Source organism: Drosophila teissieri, chromosome X (assembly GCF_016746235.2).
Source record: "Drosophila teissieri strain GT53w chromosome X, Prin_Dtei_1.1, whole genome shotgun sequence".
NCBI lineage: Eukaryota > Metazoa > Arthropoda > Insecta > Diptera > Drosophilidae > Drosophila > Drosophila teissieri.
Genome location: NC_053034.1, coordinates 15,819,449 through 15,835,673, shown reverse-complemented (window position 1 = coordinate 15,835,673; position 16,225 = coordinate 15,819,449). Strand labels below are relative to the sequence as shown.

The following is a 16,225-nucleotide window of genomic DNA, read 5'->3' as shown; positions in this document are numbered from 1 at the left end:
TAAATATATTTCAAATTCAAATTCAGCAAGATTTAGTCTTAAGTTACCAGTTCCGATTAACACCAATCCCCTATAGAAAAATGGAATATTTAATTTCAATAAATAAAAACACCTTCATTTTCATTTATATAATTTATTATTTATTAAAGTTTCATCTTCATGAACTGTTACTGGTTATTATAATTAATTATTGTTAATTACAGGCTATTTTTTAATTGCTAACGATTAGCAAGTTCTAAAAATGACATTACACATTATTATTCTTATGCAGAGTATACCTCTTGACATTTGACATTACACTTAAACCTAAATTGCTAAAAAAAAAACAATTCAAACTTTTATTTTTATTTGTACATATAACAACGCAAGAAAAACAAACAAAAATTAAATGAAAGGATAAGCCAAAAGTGTTTAAAGAGCACAACTCGTATGAACAAACACTGAACGGTTCGCTGGGGAATTAGCATTGGACTTTTAATTAAATTACACACTAGACAAACCGAGTAATAATTAGAAAGACAAACAAAAAATTGAGCTAAACGATAAGTTAATAGTATATATGCATACGTTTATAGCTAGATGAATTTCGCTATAAAACAAAAAAATAACGAAACGTGTCCCCCCCTCTCCACTACGCCCTTCACCATCCGCCATGCCCTCAACCCCCCGAAACCACCCACCGCCTTATATTTACCACTAGAACCACTTGCCCGAAAAAAAATCATATATTCCCTCTGATACGCCGGTGATAAGAACGCAACGCCAAGGACAATGGCAAAGGCTTTGATAACACGCCGGAGCGAGATGGGAATATGTCTCGCTCCCTTTCTGTGAGTATTGAACTACAGCCAAACTTCGCTAATACGAACCTAAACAACAAATTTATCGTATTTCTTCCGGCAGACATTATAGACGTGTTACTTGGATAATTTAAGTGATTATTGGATTTTTTATCAGTGACGCACTTTTTTTGAACAAACTTTTATGAGGGTATAGATATGGTGTAGTTGGTTGCATACTTTAAAATATACATTTTGGCATTCCTAGTTTCTAATTTCGTTCTCTATATTCTTTGTAATGTTCCCAATAATATATAATGTTTTAAAATATAGCTGCGCGTGAAAGTGTTCTTTGCATAGGGATATAAAAGATTTGTTAAGATTAAAAAAAAAAAATTACAAGCTAATAAAATGTCCAATTCAGAATTCTAAAAATTTGACTTGGAGAAGTTTGACTGTGTGTAGTCCGTTCTCTTTCTTCGAGTGAGATGGCAAAACTAAAATCGAACGTTTAATTTCCATCGATTGCAACATCCGTTTAACTATTAATGAGTTGTTTTAGCACGTTCTAGACTTAGGGCGAAATAAATATATTTTCTTGTTTGTTTGTTTTCTATTTTTTTTTGTACTCTTTTTACACTGGTGTTTGGGGCGGAAGGTGATAACTGGGAAATTGGGAAATGGGGCTTAAATTTCAACTAAAACCAAATCCGAGCACTGATCTAATATTCATTCATACCCATGCTTACTTACTCACACACTCGCGCGCACTCACACATATTTACAAATTAAACGTAATTACATAACGAAGATTATTGATAATGGAACGCATTTAGCAGCACACACCGATCGCCATTCAATATAACATGTAATCAAACTACTTTTTTATACCGAAATCACACACAGAAACAGTAATAGCCATATACCCAAAATGTATCGCTTGTGTTTTGAGAAAAACGTTTATCGTGATCAGATCATTATTACTGCCATAATATCATCATATCAAAATAAATGCGAGCTTATATTGCATGTTCATCATATAGCCATGGTTATTTTTAAACTCAAATGAAACCACGTAAATTTTGTTTATAATACGGAAACCCTATAGATATGTTCGCTGTATAATGAATAATGCGTTTGGAACAAGTTGAAAAGTACGTAGAAAGCAAAAATCGCGGAAAATCCCATATTAAATTACAGAATTGCTTGATTACGAGTTCTGGTTTGTTAATTGCTTTTATAAGACAACTCATATACTGAAAATAAAATGTCTGATTGCTCAAAGCTTGGAAATGTGAATACGAAAAAGGTTCTTCAACCCATGTTCTTCTGGCAAAACATTCAACACATCGTTTTTAGTTTTTTGGCTACATTTTCAAACTATCTGATTAATGCCCGTTTTCCTGATACATTTTGGGTTTTCACTTTGTAATTGGCTAGGATTATATTACCGACACTAAGTTGTATGTGAGCCATGTGAGCTACCAATGACGTCCATCCATTCCACACCCAATTAGAAGGCAAACCAGGTTCCGTCAGCCCGTCATCGCAGCGTGCTGGTCAAGGTTCGATGCAGGACACTGGGTCGTGTATGGAGCGATGGTGGCGGTGACGTGTTGCTGTGCGGATCGGGCGTGTCCGGTGCTTCGCCGGCACTCAAACTACTGGCTGGTGATAGGGTGCAGGATGCTGTTTCCGCTTCGCTTAGGCAGCTGCTCAATTGGCGGATCACGCCCTGCGTGGAGTTAGTGCGCTCCTTAAGCTGCTCCCGATCTCGTTCACGCTGCTTCTGATGCTCCTGCTGAAACTTTCTGGCCGCCGTCACATTGACCACACTCACCGACTTGGAGATGGAGTTCTTGACCAAAGACGGAGCCGGCGGCACCAAGGCCAAGGTGGGCGTGGGCGAGGGAGCTAACTCTTCGAGGGTTAACGTATTTGCTGGCGAACTGTAGCCATCGTCCATTAGGCTTTCCGTGCCCTGTCCCCCAACCGTCTCCGCCGAATCCACACTCTTCTGTAGGTTCTCTATTAGATAGAGCACAATCCTCTCCAGTTGCTGCGGTGCCTGGGAGGCGGGCAAATCGGGACTGCTGCTCTTCGTGGGCATATCCGTCTTGATGATTGTCGAGAATTTCTCCTTCATCTCTTGCACCTTTTGCCGGCCCGCCTCCTCATCGAGCAGCGTGTTGACGCACAGAAAGGAATGCACCTTGTTGCTGCCACGGTCGACCTCCAGAAAGCCCTTGGTGTGCAAGTAGATGAAGCGCCCGTTGCGGGACAGTAGACGGTAGCAGCTCTCGCCATAGTCACTGTTGCAATCGTACATTTGTCGAAGGGCCACAATCACCCAGCGAACGTCGTCCAGGTGCATGAAGCAGAAGGGACTAAGGTTGCGCACCTGTTTCGGATGGAGAATACACGATTAGTTATAAACCTTTCAGGAAGATAATGTTGGTATACCCACCTCATCCTTCATATAGCCCGCCACCAAACCAATCCTTTGATCACAGTCGATGATGCTGCCGTCGATTAGATGCCTCGTATGGTACTCCAATTGATAGGGTTCTGGCTGTCTGTAGATGGTCAAGCCCACGGTTCCCTCCGTCTCCTCAGGCGGCCGTTCCTCTCTCAGCACCCTGGCCATGGCCACCAGGACAATATCGTTGCCACTGATTCCGTGCAGTGCCGCCTGGGCAATGGCATCGTGCTGGGGCGGCACCGTCGCCGCTTCTGCTGCCACCGCTGCAGCAGCAGCCAGCATATTATTGTTTCTGGAGCGCCGTATCAGCTGGGAAACAATCGGATAGTTGGCAGCGGCACCTCCGGTCAGGGAGGAATCACTGCGTCGAAAGCAGCCGTCGATCTTTACCCGCTCGTAATGGCGAGTGGCCTCCGCTCGCGTAGAAGCCCTAGCCAAACGGACGGTAAAGCAGCGGCGATCCATGCGTAGCCGTTCATCAATGGTCGCCAAATGGGCAATTCTCCGCGGGCTGGGTGTGCGTCGGTTGTAGGGGTGATCCTCGTCTTCGTCCACCTCTCCCTGCTGCCGCCCCAGACGGTGCTCTTCCGACTCCATTTCCTCCTCCTCCAGATCACTGCCCGAAGCTGAGGCCGATGTAGAAGTGGAGTGCTGCTGGGAATTGTGACCCGGCTGCTGGTGCTGATGCTGATAGAACAGGGTCTCTATATCCCTGGGTATTAGCTGTTGCCTCAAAAGGTCCTGATCCTCGGGATGAGTGATTTGCAGCAGATTCTGGCCATACAAATCAGACTGACAGTGGCCCAATAGTTGCTCCACGCTGGTGGAGACCAGAACGATTTGGCCACTGCAGGTTAGCGTGATGAAACAGCAATCCAGCAGTTGCATTAGAGTGTCCGTTAGATGCAGACTGGGATTGGGTAGATCTCCGACAGGTGACGCGGACATGTCCGATCCCTTAAGGCCGGGTTTCCTGCGACGCCTGGAGGCGGATTTGCCAAAGACATACTGAAGTCTCAACCCATGGGTGGCGAATCTGAGGACGGCGGTTTTGTCCAGGCGACGGGAGGATTCGGCTGCATGTGGTACCATGGTGGCCAGCTCCTGGATGCTGGCATTAAGCTTATCCCGTCGCTGTTTCTCGGCAAGATTGCGGGCCTCCCGTCCATTCGCTGGATCTGAGGAGCTTCCAGTTCCCGATCCCGATCCTGTGGAGCCAGCTGATCCTGTCGTGCCCGTGTTGCCCGCCTCTGCTGCTGCCATTTTGGACTTTTCAGACTTTTTCTGGCGTTTCTGCGTCCTTGTTATCCACTTGTAATCCTCGGTTTATGGATTTTCCCCTTTAATTGGCGCCTTGCGGTAAATGAAAATCGTCACTCTCCATAACAGAGTATACGCTCCGCACTTCTAGAAATGTTATATGGAATTTTTGTCGGGTAAACTATTTTTTTTTATTACTTTTTCAGCTGTTAGTTTCTTATTTTTGGCTGTTTTGTTGTTTTTTTTGCTGCTTTTAAAGTTTTCAAGGTCTCGCTTATGCTGTGATGTTGTTTTTGTTTTTGCTCGCCTCGCCTCCCCTCTCGCTCTTTCTCTTTCGCTCACACACACACACACGTCACTCTCACGCAACGTACATATGTTTTCTCTTTTTGCTTTCGTACTTTTCCACTTGCTTTTAGTCTTATTATTACTATTATTTGTTCCCCTAGTTATTTATGCGTTTCGCCTTGTAGTTTTTTTCCTTTTTTTTATTTCGTTTTGATTGCGTTGCGAATCTGAATCTCCTACTTATTGTTGTTGCTGCTGCTGGTGTCGTTGTTGTTGTTGGGCTTTTATGCCCGCAATAAGGAAATTCGTAGGGCAGGGGTCGTTTTTACAACGCACTTGCTGTTTGCACTAGTTTTTGTTTATATTAAGTGATTAATTGTTTATTTTTAACATTTATTTTATAACAATAAACATTGGCCAGTCTATAAACTATCGATAGATCGATGTAACTGGATATCGTGCTGAAACTCGCACGTTCACACCGAACAGCATTTCTGCTAGCATCGCGCATCTTGTATGCTATCGATAAATTTGATGTAATATTACAAATATTTATTAGGTGTAAAGTCAATTTTCAGAATATATCACAAACCAAGACTTAGAATTCTCGAATTGCATTAAAGATCTGTTTTCCATATATTGACTACATATATGTAGTAGTGGCTAGGAACCACAAGTCATATGACTGTTTCAATCGAAAGGAATTGGTTTCATTTATTATCATACACACATGCACAGTTTTAAAGTTCTTGGATGTACAAATTGATTAACTATTGACGGAGCAATAAATACAACAGATCATTATATATTGACTACAAAATTCGAATTCCATCGATAGCCGAAAGTTATCGATTGACAGGCTCGATAGCTGTATTGGCGCTCTTTCTTGTTTACGGCATTTCATTTTCTGCTGAAATTCGCAAATTTTGCTTGTTGAATCGTAATAAACTGAGAGATAATTATGGATGCCTTTGATCCACGCTCAATTATCAATGGCGGCATGCTGAAACAGTTTTCCGGCCAAACCGTGAGCATAATGGTTCGCGTGGAAAGCGTGGCGGGATCCACTTTGCTGGCCAGTTCCACGGATAACCACAAGCTGAAGATCAATCTGCCGGGAGAGCTGGGCGCCGCCGAAGGAGCCTGGGTGGAGGTCATTGGAGTGCCCCATGGTGCAGACACCATCAGGGCCAAGGAGGTTGGTGCAGTCACTCCTTGGAGTCTTTTCAGTGGTTCCTAACCATTTCCCCCATTATTCACTTACAGATCATTGAGTTTGGCGGCGAGAACATCGACTTCGATAAGGATGGCTATAATGGATTGAGCCACCTGATTAACAATGTCAAGGCCTTCTATCGCAGTGGCTAGGATATCTACAATTATATCTAAGAATAAATATAACGTACTTTAAATAAAATTTGTTTAATTATCTCAGAAACAACAAAATCGTCCCACAATTCCTTCAGATAAACAAAATATTCTTCACCGCTCTTGTGTAATAACATTTACTTGCACAATTTGTTATTGTATATATGTTGGTATAAAAAGGCTAACTAGCGGATAATCCATTCAACAGTTGAACAATTAACAGAGCGAGCCGGCTGACGAGATGATGACCAGTGGCATGGACTCCAAGTCCGTATGCAACTTGAGGGTTATTGCAGCACAGCCGCATTGGCCACCACGCTAGGATTGTTGACCACCTCGCCCAGCGAATCGAGCACCTCCTTCCTGTAGTCGTCGAACTCACCAACAATCTCATTGATCGTTTGATCCTCAATCACGTAGAGAGTGCAACCTGTTTCACGAATCAAACGCTCGTCGTGGGAGACGATGATCACACCACCCTCGTACTCGTTGATTGCCTCCGCCAAGGCGTCGATACTTTCGATATCCAGATTGTTCGTAGGCTCATCGAGAATGAGTACATCCGGCGCACTCAAGCAAAGCTCAGCGAGGGCCACACGAGCTTTCTGACCACCAGACAGATCCTTCATCTTGATGGTGTGGGCATGACTGACCAAACCAAAGGAACCCAATGCCTTGCGCGCCTTTTCGTGAGGCAGATTGAACAGACGCTGCAGATACTCCGCAGCCGATTCCTCCGCCGTAAGATGTTCACCTGAATGCTGATCGAAGCGGCCCACGTGGAGGCGGTGATTCTTGCGTTGCTCACCCTCCTGCGGTTCCAGTTCACCGAGCAGCAGCTTGAGGAAGGTTGATTTTCCAACACCATTGGGTCCCACGATAGCCACGCGACTAGTTAGATCAATGCCAAAGTCAACCTTGATGAACAGTGGTTTCTGGGGCGGAAAGGCGAAGGTGACATTGTGGATACCCAAAATGGGTGGCTGAAGCTGCGATGGCTCTGGGAAGCGGAACTTGACGATATATTCCTTGGGCCTGGCCAGCAACTCCTGCGGGCCCTCATCCTCGTCCTGTTTCTGCTGCTTGGACTTGTTCTTCTCCTGCTTGCGTGTGAGCGATTCCTTTTGCTTCTTTTCCGCTGCCTTCTTCGACTGACCGTGGGCCTTCAGCTCTCGCAGGCGCTTCTCCTGCTTCTCGTACTCCTTGATCATCTCGCGGCGTTTCTGCACATACATCTTCTTGAACATGGAATAGTTGCCCTTGTAGTATTGCAGTTTCTTCTGATCCAAATGAATGATCTCGTTGCAGACATTATCCAAGAAACTCTGGTCGTGAGACACGATCAACAGGGTCTTCTTCCAGCCCTGCAGATAGTTGTCCAGCCAAATAACAGCATTAAGATCCAAGTGATTGGTCGGTTCGTCGAGCATAAGCAGCGTGGGCTCCAGATAGAGAGCTCTTGCTAGGGACACTCTCATGCGCCAGCCACCAGAGAATTTGTTGGTGGGCCTATCCTGCATCTCTTTGCTGAAACCCAAACCGGCAAGGATTCTTCGTGCTCTGGCTTCCGCCGAGTACGCTCCAATGGCCTTCAGTTCCGCGAAGGTATCGTTTAGCTCCTCCTGCACAGTCAAATCGCCACCGACAAACTGTTTCTCCAGTTCATCGGCCTTCTTTAGCATCTGTGTGCGTCGCACATCCGCTTCCAGGATTGTATCGATGGCCGTTTTGTCGGTAGCTACGACTTCCTGTTCGCAGAGCAGCACATCGATATTGGGCGGTATGGCAAAGGCACGGGTGGAAATGTGCCGCAGCAAGGTGGTCTTGCCGTGGCCGTTGGGACCCACCAAACCATAACGGCGTCCATTAGCAATCAATAGGTTGGCGTTCACAAATAGATCGTTACCTATAAAATGGAGATATTATTGAAAATACACAAAGAAAAGTTGGTAGAATGACTCACCCTTGGCTGAGATGGTGAAATTCTCGATCTTGATGTCCACGGCTTGCTCCAGAGCCGCCTTTTGACCAGCGGTTTTCTGCACCTGCGACATGGTGAAATTGTTGTCCAAGTCCGAGTGCCCGGCACCACCCTTCTTCGTCATCAGCTCCATTTGGCGTTCGTACTCCTGCTGCTTCTTTTGCTTCTTCTTCTCCTTGTGGGTGAGTTTCTTCTCCTTGGTTTCCTTACTGTCCTCGGACTTGGGATCGGCCTCAGCTTCGGGTTCCTCTTCGGGTTGAGCTTCAGACTCGGGTTCGGGTACGGCTACAGGTTCAGGTGTCTTTTCCTTGAGACTCACTGTAGCCACTTTCTCGCTTAGGACTTCGGCCACTTTCTGTTCCTCCACTTCCTTTTCGGGCTCTTCGTCTTCGCTGGATGGTAGTTTTGGTTTTTGATTTTCCTTCTTGGACTTTTTGGTCGCCTTGTTGGACACCTGTTGCTCTTCTTCCTCGCTGTCATTTGGCAGATCTTCGGCGACCTCATCCTCTTCATCATCGCTCATGGCGAACTTGTTCTTTTGCTGAGCCTGTTGCTTCTTCTTCGACTTCTTGGAGGCTGGCTTGGCAGCAACAACTTCCACCTCGTCCTCATCGTTAAGATCGTCCAAGTCCAGCTCAGGTTCCTCTTCGTCAGAGAAATCGTGCTTCTTGTTGTTCTTCTTATTCTTCTTGCTGGGCTGTGGCTTTTTTGCAGCTGGCTTGGGCGGCAGAGGCGCCTCGTCGTCATCTTCATCGTCCAGATCGTTGGCAGGCAGACTTTTCGCTGGTTTCTCATCCTCGTCGCTCCAGTCGTCATTCTTCTTGCCCTTTTTACCCTTCTTGGCCTGCTTTTTGCCGGCAGTCTGCTGCTTGCTCTGATTCGAGGAGGCTATGCTTTCCAGGTCCTCGTTGTCCCGATTCTTGGGCGTGACATCCTCGTCGCTGGAGTCGCCACCACCACCTCCTCGCTTTCCCTTCTTACCGCCCTTCTTGTTCGTCGGGGCCTTCTTCTCCTGCACTTTCTCCAGCTGCTCCTCGTCGTCATCGAAGCGCTCCTTCTTCTTACCCTTGGCTTTGGACATGTCTATAAACATATAGGGATGGATAGATAGGTGTTGTAAAGCTTATGGATCTCGCATTTAGCGCTTCAACTCACTTGATTTGATCACAGATTACTACAGCCGCCTTCGGATTTCACGTGCAGAGCTGGCAATATTATATAGGTATGTAATATCGCGACATACATATGCACAACCAGTTGTGTCGCCAGGGATGATTGCACGCGATTCGTTTTTGTTGGACTATCGATGACTGCACATGGCACGAAACTTGATGAAGAAAAACCGTTAGGAGTCGACAGAATTGGCAATTTTGTAATCCGTTGTAAGTAGAAATAACAAATTATGGGAAATATATATTTTAAGACATTTGTTTGAACAAAATCAGTGATCTTTATCCAGGCACAAAACGGTAAGTATTTAAACATTATCGTTTGCTACTTTTTGGTATTTAAATGTGTAAAAAAATTCCTAAAAACATTCGATAGTATCGAATAATCTTTTTCGGGATTTTCCATCAAAACGCATAATTGTGTGAGTGGAAGTCGATAAGTTTACTACGCTTGTGCGCTTATTTCACTTTACCGAGAGAATTTGTCGTGTTCTGTCCTTTTAAGTGAAATTTTATTTTTATTTTACAAAGGTAAGCTAAAAAATTAGAACAAAGTTGTTTAGTTGCACACGATTTCAGCCCGGTTAAGTGAACAATCCGCGGTTGATTTAATAAGCGTCGCTCACACACACACACACACACACTTGCAGTGCAAGTTCGCGATACACCGAAGATGCGGCAAAGCATAGACTGATAAACACAACGACAAAGTGAAAAGGTCCGAAAGAGTGCCAGTAAATTCAACTTAAACGAGAAAAACTGTGCAATTTGTGCATCTGCCGGCGAAGGTGCAAGAAGCAGCTATTGAGTTTGTACGTGTGCGTGCAGGTTTCTTCTTGATGAAGAATTGTGGCGAACTGAGCGGGTGGCGGTCAAAGCAGAAACGTAACAAAAACAAACCGTGAAGCCGCGAACGCCGACATATGTATGTATGGATGCGTGTGTGTGCAGATTTACCTGCACGCTCTTGTCGAAATTTGTTGATGCCGTTACACACACATGCGTAAATGCGTGCGTATTTTTTGACATGAGCATAAAATACAGTATTAGATCCTTGCGTGCAACAAAGTACATACATATGTATTTGTCCGAATATCAGAAAATTGTAATAAATATAGCCCGAAGCTTGAATTCAGAATTCGCTTGATATCAAATTTTAAAAAGGGAAGGAATTTCAGGTGCAGGCTGGACTTTTTCTAAAATTTTACCTTTTAAGGTGACAACTCTGGTCTACAGCGAAAAGTTTCTAGGTCAATATTTTTGACAGCCAAAATTACGGTTTTATAAAGAAAACTTCTATTATAAGTAATAAAAAGTATTAAAACGTTCTAAGGTGACATCTCTGGTGATCAGACTATAGTTTTTAGCTCGTTTTTTTGTGCCAATTGCGTACTTCATAAATTTAGTGACAGATCGTTGACAATAAATTGACACGACTTTAAAATGTGGCAACTCTGGTCTTCAGTAGTAAGTTTCAAGGTCAGCCAATACTCCATTGAATTGCCTAACGCTTCTGTACTTCGTGAGCATTACTCTTTTATGAGAAGATATACAACGTATAGCCAGAAACTTAGCCTTGATTTTTTACACATCCATTCCAGAGCGATATGAGCTCGCCCGATGACAATCCTGGGCCGTCAAAGCCGCGTGAGAAGAAGCCCTCACCTCGCATCTCAAGCAGCGATACCAAGTCGTTGGCTCAGACTAACGGCAATGGTGGCCATGGTTCCGTATCCGGAGCATCTACAACTGCAGGACCTAGTTCCGCCGGCAATGAAAATCGCACAGGTGGTCGTGGTATAGATGGACATGGCTCCGTTGGTGGAAAGAGTGCCGGAGTAGGACCAAACAATATACGCGACCGCCTGCTGGTGGACCGCTCCAAAACCGCATCAGTGGATCTCACGCTAAGCGAAGGCTCTAATTCGCCTCACAGGAAAGATCTGAACTTTAACGACTCCGACTCGGATCAGTTAAATGTCGTAACCGTTGATGGTAAGCATAGAACACCAACATCAACCATTAGTTGTGGTATAATCTAACACATCTCATTTCAACCTCCCTAGGTATTACCTATAAGTCTGAAAAGAAGATAAAGAAGAAAAGTCAACATGAACGCCGCAGACGCCGTGATCGCCGTAATCGTGACCGCCGTGTATCAGGAGATTTAGGTCTCATGGGATGGACTGGGGAATTCCCAAAGCTAACGCCCATATCCAACATCGATAGTAACTCGAATGCGGAGCCGCTGGTGAGTAGCGGGGATGGCGGAGATGTCCAGGATGGGAGCTGGCCTGCTGCTGTCTGTTCAAGCTTATGGAACTTCCCTCTGTATACTCACGTTTAATCCACACATGGGCTATAAAAATCTCCCTTTCGGTCGGTACTAATACACAAATACACATATTTCACTTTTTTTTTTTGTTCCTAAGTAATTTATTAACCCAATATGAACTGCACACCGGTTGAACTCCATGAATATATTTTTGTGTATAAACATAAGCCATCACCTGCCCTCAGATTCGTATGCAAAAATTATGTTCACTTTAAATTGGCTTATTGCTTTTGCTTGATTAACGTATGATGAAAGTAACTTGAGGTTATTTTAGAATGTTGTAAATAATCTTGCGTAAAGGTCGAGTAACAGCCTTCCTGTAGTATTTATCGTAACCAGAAGTTTCCATAACCCGTATATCCGAAGAGCGTACGGTTATGAGAACCCCATTAATTGTTTATTGGCATGTGCCCTATGTTTATTCAAATCAAACTTGGTAACTGGTATACAGAGGGCTATGCTCGTTCTTTTTTTGTGTGTTCTGTAGAATGCGGACAGCATTTTGTTTGTTCTGTATTATTGTATGTCTCAACACGTAATCGTATCTGTGCCTATCTCAAATCTCAACCAATCAATACACAACCCGCACACGATGACAATAGTCGACGGCCATGCCGCGTGTACTGCCATGGAGTGGTCTAAAGGTTTTTCCAAGAGTGGAACCGCAAGAGGAGACAGCAGCAGGTTCAACAAAGCCAGCTCAAATCACTAATAAGTCTAAGGAGCAGCAGCAGCAACAAAAGCAGCAGCAGGAACAGAAGCAGCAGCAGCAACAGAAGCAGCATCAACAAAAGGAGCAGCGACAAAAGCAGCAGCAGCTGCAGTCGTTAGTATCGTCGGTCGACACCATTCTGTCCTCAAACTCTGACATGAATATGTCGGTGTCAATGGCATCAGGACGTGGAACAGAAACGAAACATGCATTCGATTTAGAAGCCATTAGAAAAAAAACTACCACAACTACAACCACAAGCAAGAATCCAAACGCAACTGGTACTGCAACCACATCCAGTTCCAGTACAACAGCATCCAACGTGCAACGTGCTGTATTAGACATCAAGGTGGAGACCCTTATAAAAATCTTATGCTAAGAATTGGGAATATCACAAACTTACTAACAATTGACCTTTTCTCCCGCTTGTGTCGCCTCTCTCTCCCTTAGGATGAAGTTATGAAGAAGAAGCTGGCAAAGGAAAAGGTTAAGCAGGAGCCGGCCGAAGACAAGCAGCAGCATGCCAAGCCTGCCGGGGAACAGGTGGTGGACGAGGATAAGAGCAACTCAAATGCACCATTGGTACCATCGGCGCCGGCGATGCCGAGTGTAGGTGTCCGCAAACTCAGCACGTCCAAAATGGACACAAAGCTGGCTACAAAAGAGGATGCCAAGAAGAAGGCGGAAGCTGAGGCTCTTTTGGGCAAACCACTTAAGGAAGCCAGGGACGCCATATCCGCTCGCCTCGAACAACGTTCCATGTCGTTCACTAACCACGATTCGCGGCCGGAGGAGGTGCGTCGTACAGTGCGCTTTAACAGCCATGGACCGCTGGTCGAGGACACGAAGAAAGTGATAAAACAACCCACCGGCAACATTTGCACCGCTAATATTATTACCGCAGCTCTGAAGCAAAAATCCGCCAACGAGCGGGACCTCTTTATACCCAGCTCTGGGAATCCAAGGCGTCGCACCGGTGACGGTTTCTTTATTGCGCCCAACGGGCACACCGCACAGAAGGCAGTACCGGAATCGGAGGAAGTGAGTGTGCCTCCAGCCACCCCGTCCCACGTAGTGCGACCGAAGACCCAACAGCCCCAGCCGTCTCCCTTGGCGGTCACTGGAAAGCGAGTGCCGAAGCCTAAGGTGCCCAAAGGGGCAAGTCCACCGAGCGAGGGCTGGACCTCCACCATGGCTGTTAAGGGCAAATCTCGGGTGCAGGCATCCAGCAACGCCAGCAGCAGTTCCGGTGGCTCGCCGATTGTTATTAGCTCCACTCGCAAACGAAGGTAGCTATATTGTTAACATTTATACTTATATTTTCAATATCTAAATACGTTGTAGCTTCATGCCCAGGGCTCACGGAAGAGGATTATCCCAGAAGACCAAGCCTTGTGCGCGCTGTCAGGCTCCTATGATTTCAGCCGGGCACACGCCTGATATGTGCAAGGTAATTTTCGGAAGGCTATAAGAATTTTAATGGCTCATCATATGCATTTGCAGAGGTGTATCTATTTTATGAAAAAGAGTGAGAAGGAAAGCGAGAAAAAGCAGATGCCGGTGCATGAAGATCAGAATAATGATGACGATGATATGGAGAGTGTGAGCAGCGTCATGGAGGTCGGCGAGGAAATTGAAATGCCCAGTCAAAATCCGCCGGCAAATCGTTTTAACAACTTGGGTCAGAAGCCCGCTTCAAAGGAACAGGAGGTGGTTGTGATTGGAGGACGGAAGGCTATAGCCATCAAAGCCGATTCGCCTCGTCGCCAAATGAAAGTGTGAGTCGGTTTAGTTTCAAAACCAAGACCCCAAGGGCCTACGAAACCCACAGCTAATGGCTAATTGAATATGTATTTCCCCAAATTGACAGGATTCCACGTCAGCAGAGTTTGATTGGCTCTGAAACGATCTCAAATAAGAATTCGAGCACCGACTTGGTGGCGAGCCTGGGCGATGCCCACAATGGATGTCAAGTGCTGATGGCCATTATGAAAACACTGAACCTGAAGGTAAAGTTTACAGCTTATAGCAAATTATAAAAGTACAAGCTAACGCGAATATTTCGATTTGTAACCCCATCCAGGAACGTGCCAAAATGGCGCGGGTTTGCAAAACTTGGGCCATGGTCAGTCGGGATAAGAGTGTATGGCGTACGGTTAATCTTCGCGATACCTATATTAGCAACTGGGTGTACTGCCTGCGTGAGCTCGCACGCCATCGCACTCGCGAGCTGGACATGTTGGGCGTAATATTGACGAGGCCGCAGATTCTCACTACTGGCGACATGCGCGTCCTGAAAGCATTGCGCGTATTACGCACTGGTAGAGTTGGTGCCGAGTTCCTTACATTGGTCTTTCGCCATTTGCCGCAACTGCTGGAGCTAAGGACAATCTGCACCAGTCCAACTTTAAATCTCAGCCATCTTGGAAGTCCATCAGATGAGCTGCGCGTACTTCACATCTACTTGACGGACCGCCGAAACAATTTGGCATCAATCCACTCTCTGGGCAACCTGATGAATCTAACCGAGTTGAGTATACGTGGAGTGCATTTTCTAGGCGCGCAGGACTTCCTGTTCTTGACGAAACTAACTTGTCTGAAGGTACTAGTGTTGGGTTCATGCCAGGGCATGAACACTGAGGAATTTGGCCAGAAAGTGCTGCCATATCTAAAGGCTCTACAGTCGATCCGCTTGGAGAACGAGCATCAGGTCAATGCAAAGTTTCCGTTGAACGATATTATGAATGGTATAGCCCGTGCTGGTGGGGTAAAGCGACTGGAGCTGGTTAATGTGGATGTAGATGACAGTCTTACCGGCTCGATTGGCTTGTGCAGAAATGTTACCGAACTGCTGCTGGCCCCAAAGTGTATTCATAATTCGGCCAACATGATCAGTGCCGTGATGCGGGCCGTTCTCGACAATGCCGAGCAGTTGCGCGTGTTCCGCCTGGGATTGGTTACCCAGTTGTTGAGTGCAACTGGGGCGCTGTACAAGGGAAGTAAGAAGGATGTGATCCCCGTGCAGCGCCCGGTTCCGGGAGTCCCATTGAATGATGACCTTAATTCTTGTGTCCCCGACGACGAATGTGCGGAAAAGGACCACTCGGACTGCGTGACCTTTCTGCCCGTGAAGCGCCTGATGGCGATTCTGCGCGATATGGCACCGCAGGCTTGGGTTACGGTGGCCAAGGTGCACATGTGCGACACCACCTGCATCAAGTTCGTGCGCCGTCCAAGGGAGAGCACCGTATAAGAACGTTCAACGCACTAGTTATGCGCCTAGGTGCCATAAGATAGCTCATAAGTAAGCCCTCCCAGTACCAGAGAATGCCAAGACTGAGTCTTCGAGAAGCATCACCCGAACACAACATTTTAACATACTCTCTCTAAAATATCACTTAACGACGTTCAGAACGTCTCTGTGTCACAACCGGCAGACGCATTGAAGCGACGCTGCGTTTTAGTTTAATTTCAAATTGACGGTTTGTAAGAACATACAAAAAAACATGTAAACACAATAAAAAGGGTTATTTGCTGGAGTGGACAAATAGTTTCTTGACTAAATTGATTTAAAAGTAATTTTTGGGAAGTGAATTTTAAATTCAACTATATTTTTAAGTACTTAGATACGTGTAAGTCCCGCTGGTCTTGAATAAGAAGCCAAGATCAATGTTGTACTCATTACATTTAAATATGAATGACACAATTAAAAAATAAAATTCATGCGAAAAAACACCCAACTTCTCCGTACAAAGACATTGTTTTTATTGCATTTAAATATAAGATCTTAATAATAAATCTCCAAAAATATACAGTACACTTTGTATAAAAATATTTCTCGTTATTCTTGA

The 16,225-nt window shown here is 45.3% G+C and overlaps 4 protein-coding genes across 7 annotated transcripts; 2 read left to right on the top strand and 2 right to left on the bottom strand.

Annotated features, from left to right (window-relative positions):
• Positions 1-117: 117 nt before the first annotated feature.
• Positions 118-5,240, bottom strand: LOC122624655. Its single transcript, XM_043804317.1, has 2 exons — positions 3,247-5,240; positions 118-3,180 (listed from the first exon to the last, which is right to left on the bottom strand). The coding sequence occupies exons 1-2, from the start codon at positions 4,522-4,524 to the stop codon at positions 2,323-2,325; spliced, it is 2,136 nt and encodes a 711-aa protein (XP_043660252.1). The 5' UTR covers positions 4,525-5,240; the 3' UTR covers positions 118-2,322.
• A 411-nt stretch (positions 5,241-5,651) lies between these two features.
• LOC122624658 (replication protein A 14 kDa subunit) lies at positions 5,652-6,221 on the top strand. The gene is made up of 2 exons (XM_043804320.1): positions 5,652-6,007; positions 6,076-6,221. Exons 1-2 carry the CDS (start codon positions 5,771-5,773, stop codon positions 6,175-6,177), a joined length of 339 nt encoding a protein of 112 aa, XP_043660255.1. The 5' UTR covers positions 5,652-5,770; the 3' UTR covers positions 6,178-6,221.
• Positions 6,216-9,565, bottom strand: LOC122624654 (ATP-binding cassette sub-family F member 1). The gene is made up of 3 exons (XM_043804316.1): positions 9,314-9,565; positions 8,141-9,241; positions 6,216-8,083 (listed from the first exon to the last, which is right to left on the bottom strand). The coding sequence occupies exons 2-3, from the start codon at positions 9,237-9,239 to the stop codon at positions 6,465-6,467; spliced, it is 2,718 nt and encodes a 905-aa protein (XP_043660251.1). The 5' UTR covers positions 9,240-9,241; positions 9,314-9,565; the 3' UTR covers positions 6,216-6,464.
• Positions 9,566-9,722: 157 nt separating this feature from the next.
• LOC122624653 lies at positions 9,723-15,938 on the top strand. Of its 4 annotated transcripts, none has more exons than XM_043804314.1 (9): positions 9,723-9,858; positions 10,929-11,322; positions 11,394-11,578; positions 12,394-12,723; positions 12,825-13,663; positions 13,719-13,824; positions 13,878-14,152; positions 14,245-14,383; positions 14,458-15,938. In XM_043804314.1, the coding sequence occupies exons 2-9, from the start codon at positions 10,935-10,937 to the stop codon at positions 15,625-15,627; spliced, it is 3,432 nt and encodes a 1,143-aa protein (XP_043660249.1). In that variant the 5' UTR covers positions 9,723-9,858; positions 10,929-10,934; the 3' UTR covers positions 15,628-15,938. The 4 variants fall into 4 exon arrangements, with proteins under 4 accessions (XP_043660249.1, XP_043660247.1, XP_043660246.1 ...); XM_043804312.1 differs by having other exon boundaries at positions 12,391-12,723; XM_043804311.1 differs by having other exon boundaries at positions 12,265-12,723.
• Positions 15,939-16,225: the final 287 nt, after the last annotated feature.

What these genes read in the sequence shown, in the direction of transcription:
- LOC122624658 (XM_043804320.1), top strand. Translation starts at nt 5,771, where the DNA reads ATGGATGCCTTTGATCCACGCTCAATTATCAATGGCGGCATGCTGAAA. An exon ending in ACACCATCAGGGCCAAGGAG is followed by an intron (nt 6,008 to 6,075) that starts GTTGGTGCAGTC and finishes ATTCACTTACAG; the next exon opens with ATCATTGAGTTTGGCGGCGA.
- LOC122624653 (XM_043804311.1), top strand. Translation starts at nt 10,935, where the DNA reads ATGAGCTCGCCCGATGACAATCCTGGGCCGTCAAAGCCGCGTGAGAAG. An exon ending in ACTCGAATGCGGAGCCGCTG is followed by an intron (nt 11,579 to 12,264) that starts GTGAGTAGCGGG and finishes CGATGACAATAG; the next exon opens with TCGACGGCCATGCCGCGTGT. An exon ending in AGCTCCACTCGCAAACGAAG is followed by an intron (nt 13,664 to 13,718) that starts GTAGCTATATTG and finishes AATACGTTGTAG; the next exon opens with CTTCATGCCCAGGGCTCACG.
- LOC122624655 (XM_043804317.1), bottom strand. Translation starts at nt 4,524, where the DNA reads ATGGCAGCAGCAGAGGCGGGCAACACGGGCACGACAGGATCAGCTGGC. An exon ending in CGGGCTATATGAAGGATGAG is followed by an intron (nt 3,181 to 3,246) that starts GTGGGTATACCA and finishes CATCCGAAACAG; the next exon opens with GTGCGCAACCTTAGTCCCTT.
- LOC122624654 (XM_043804316.1), bottom strand. Translation starts at nt 9,239, where the DNA reads ATGTCCAAAGCCAAGGGTAAGAAGAAGGAGCGCTTCGATGACGACGAG. An exon ending in TTTCACCATCTCAGCCAAGG is followed by an intron (nt 8,084 to 8,140) that starts GTGAGTCATTCT and finishes TCCATTTTATAG; the next exon opens with GTAACGATCTATTTGTGAAC.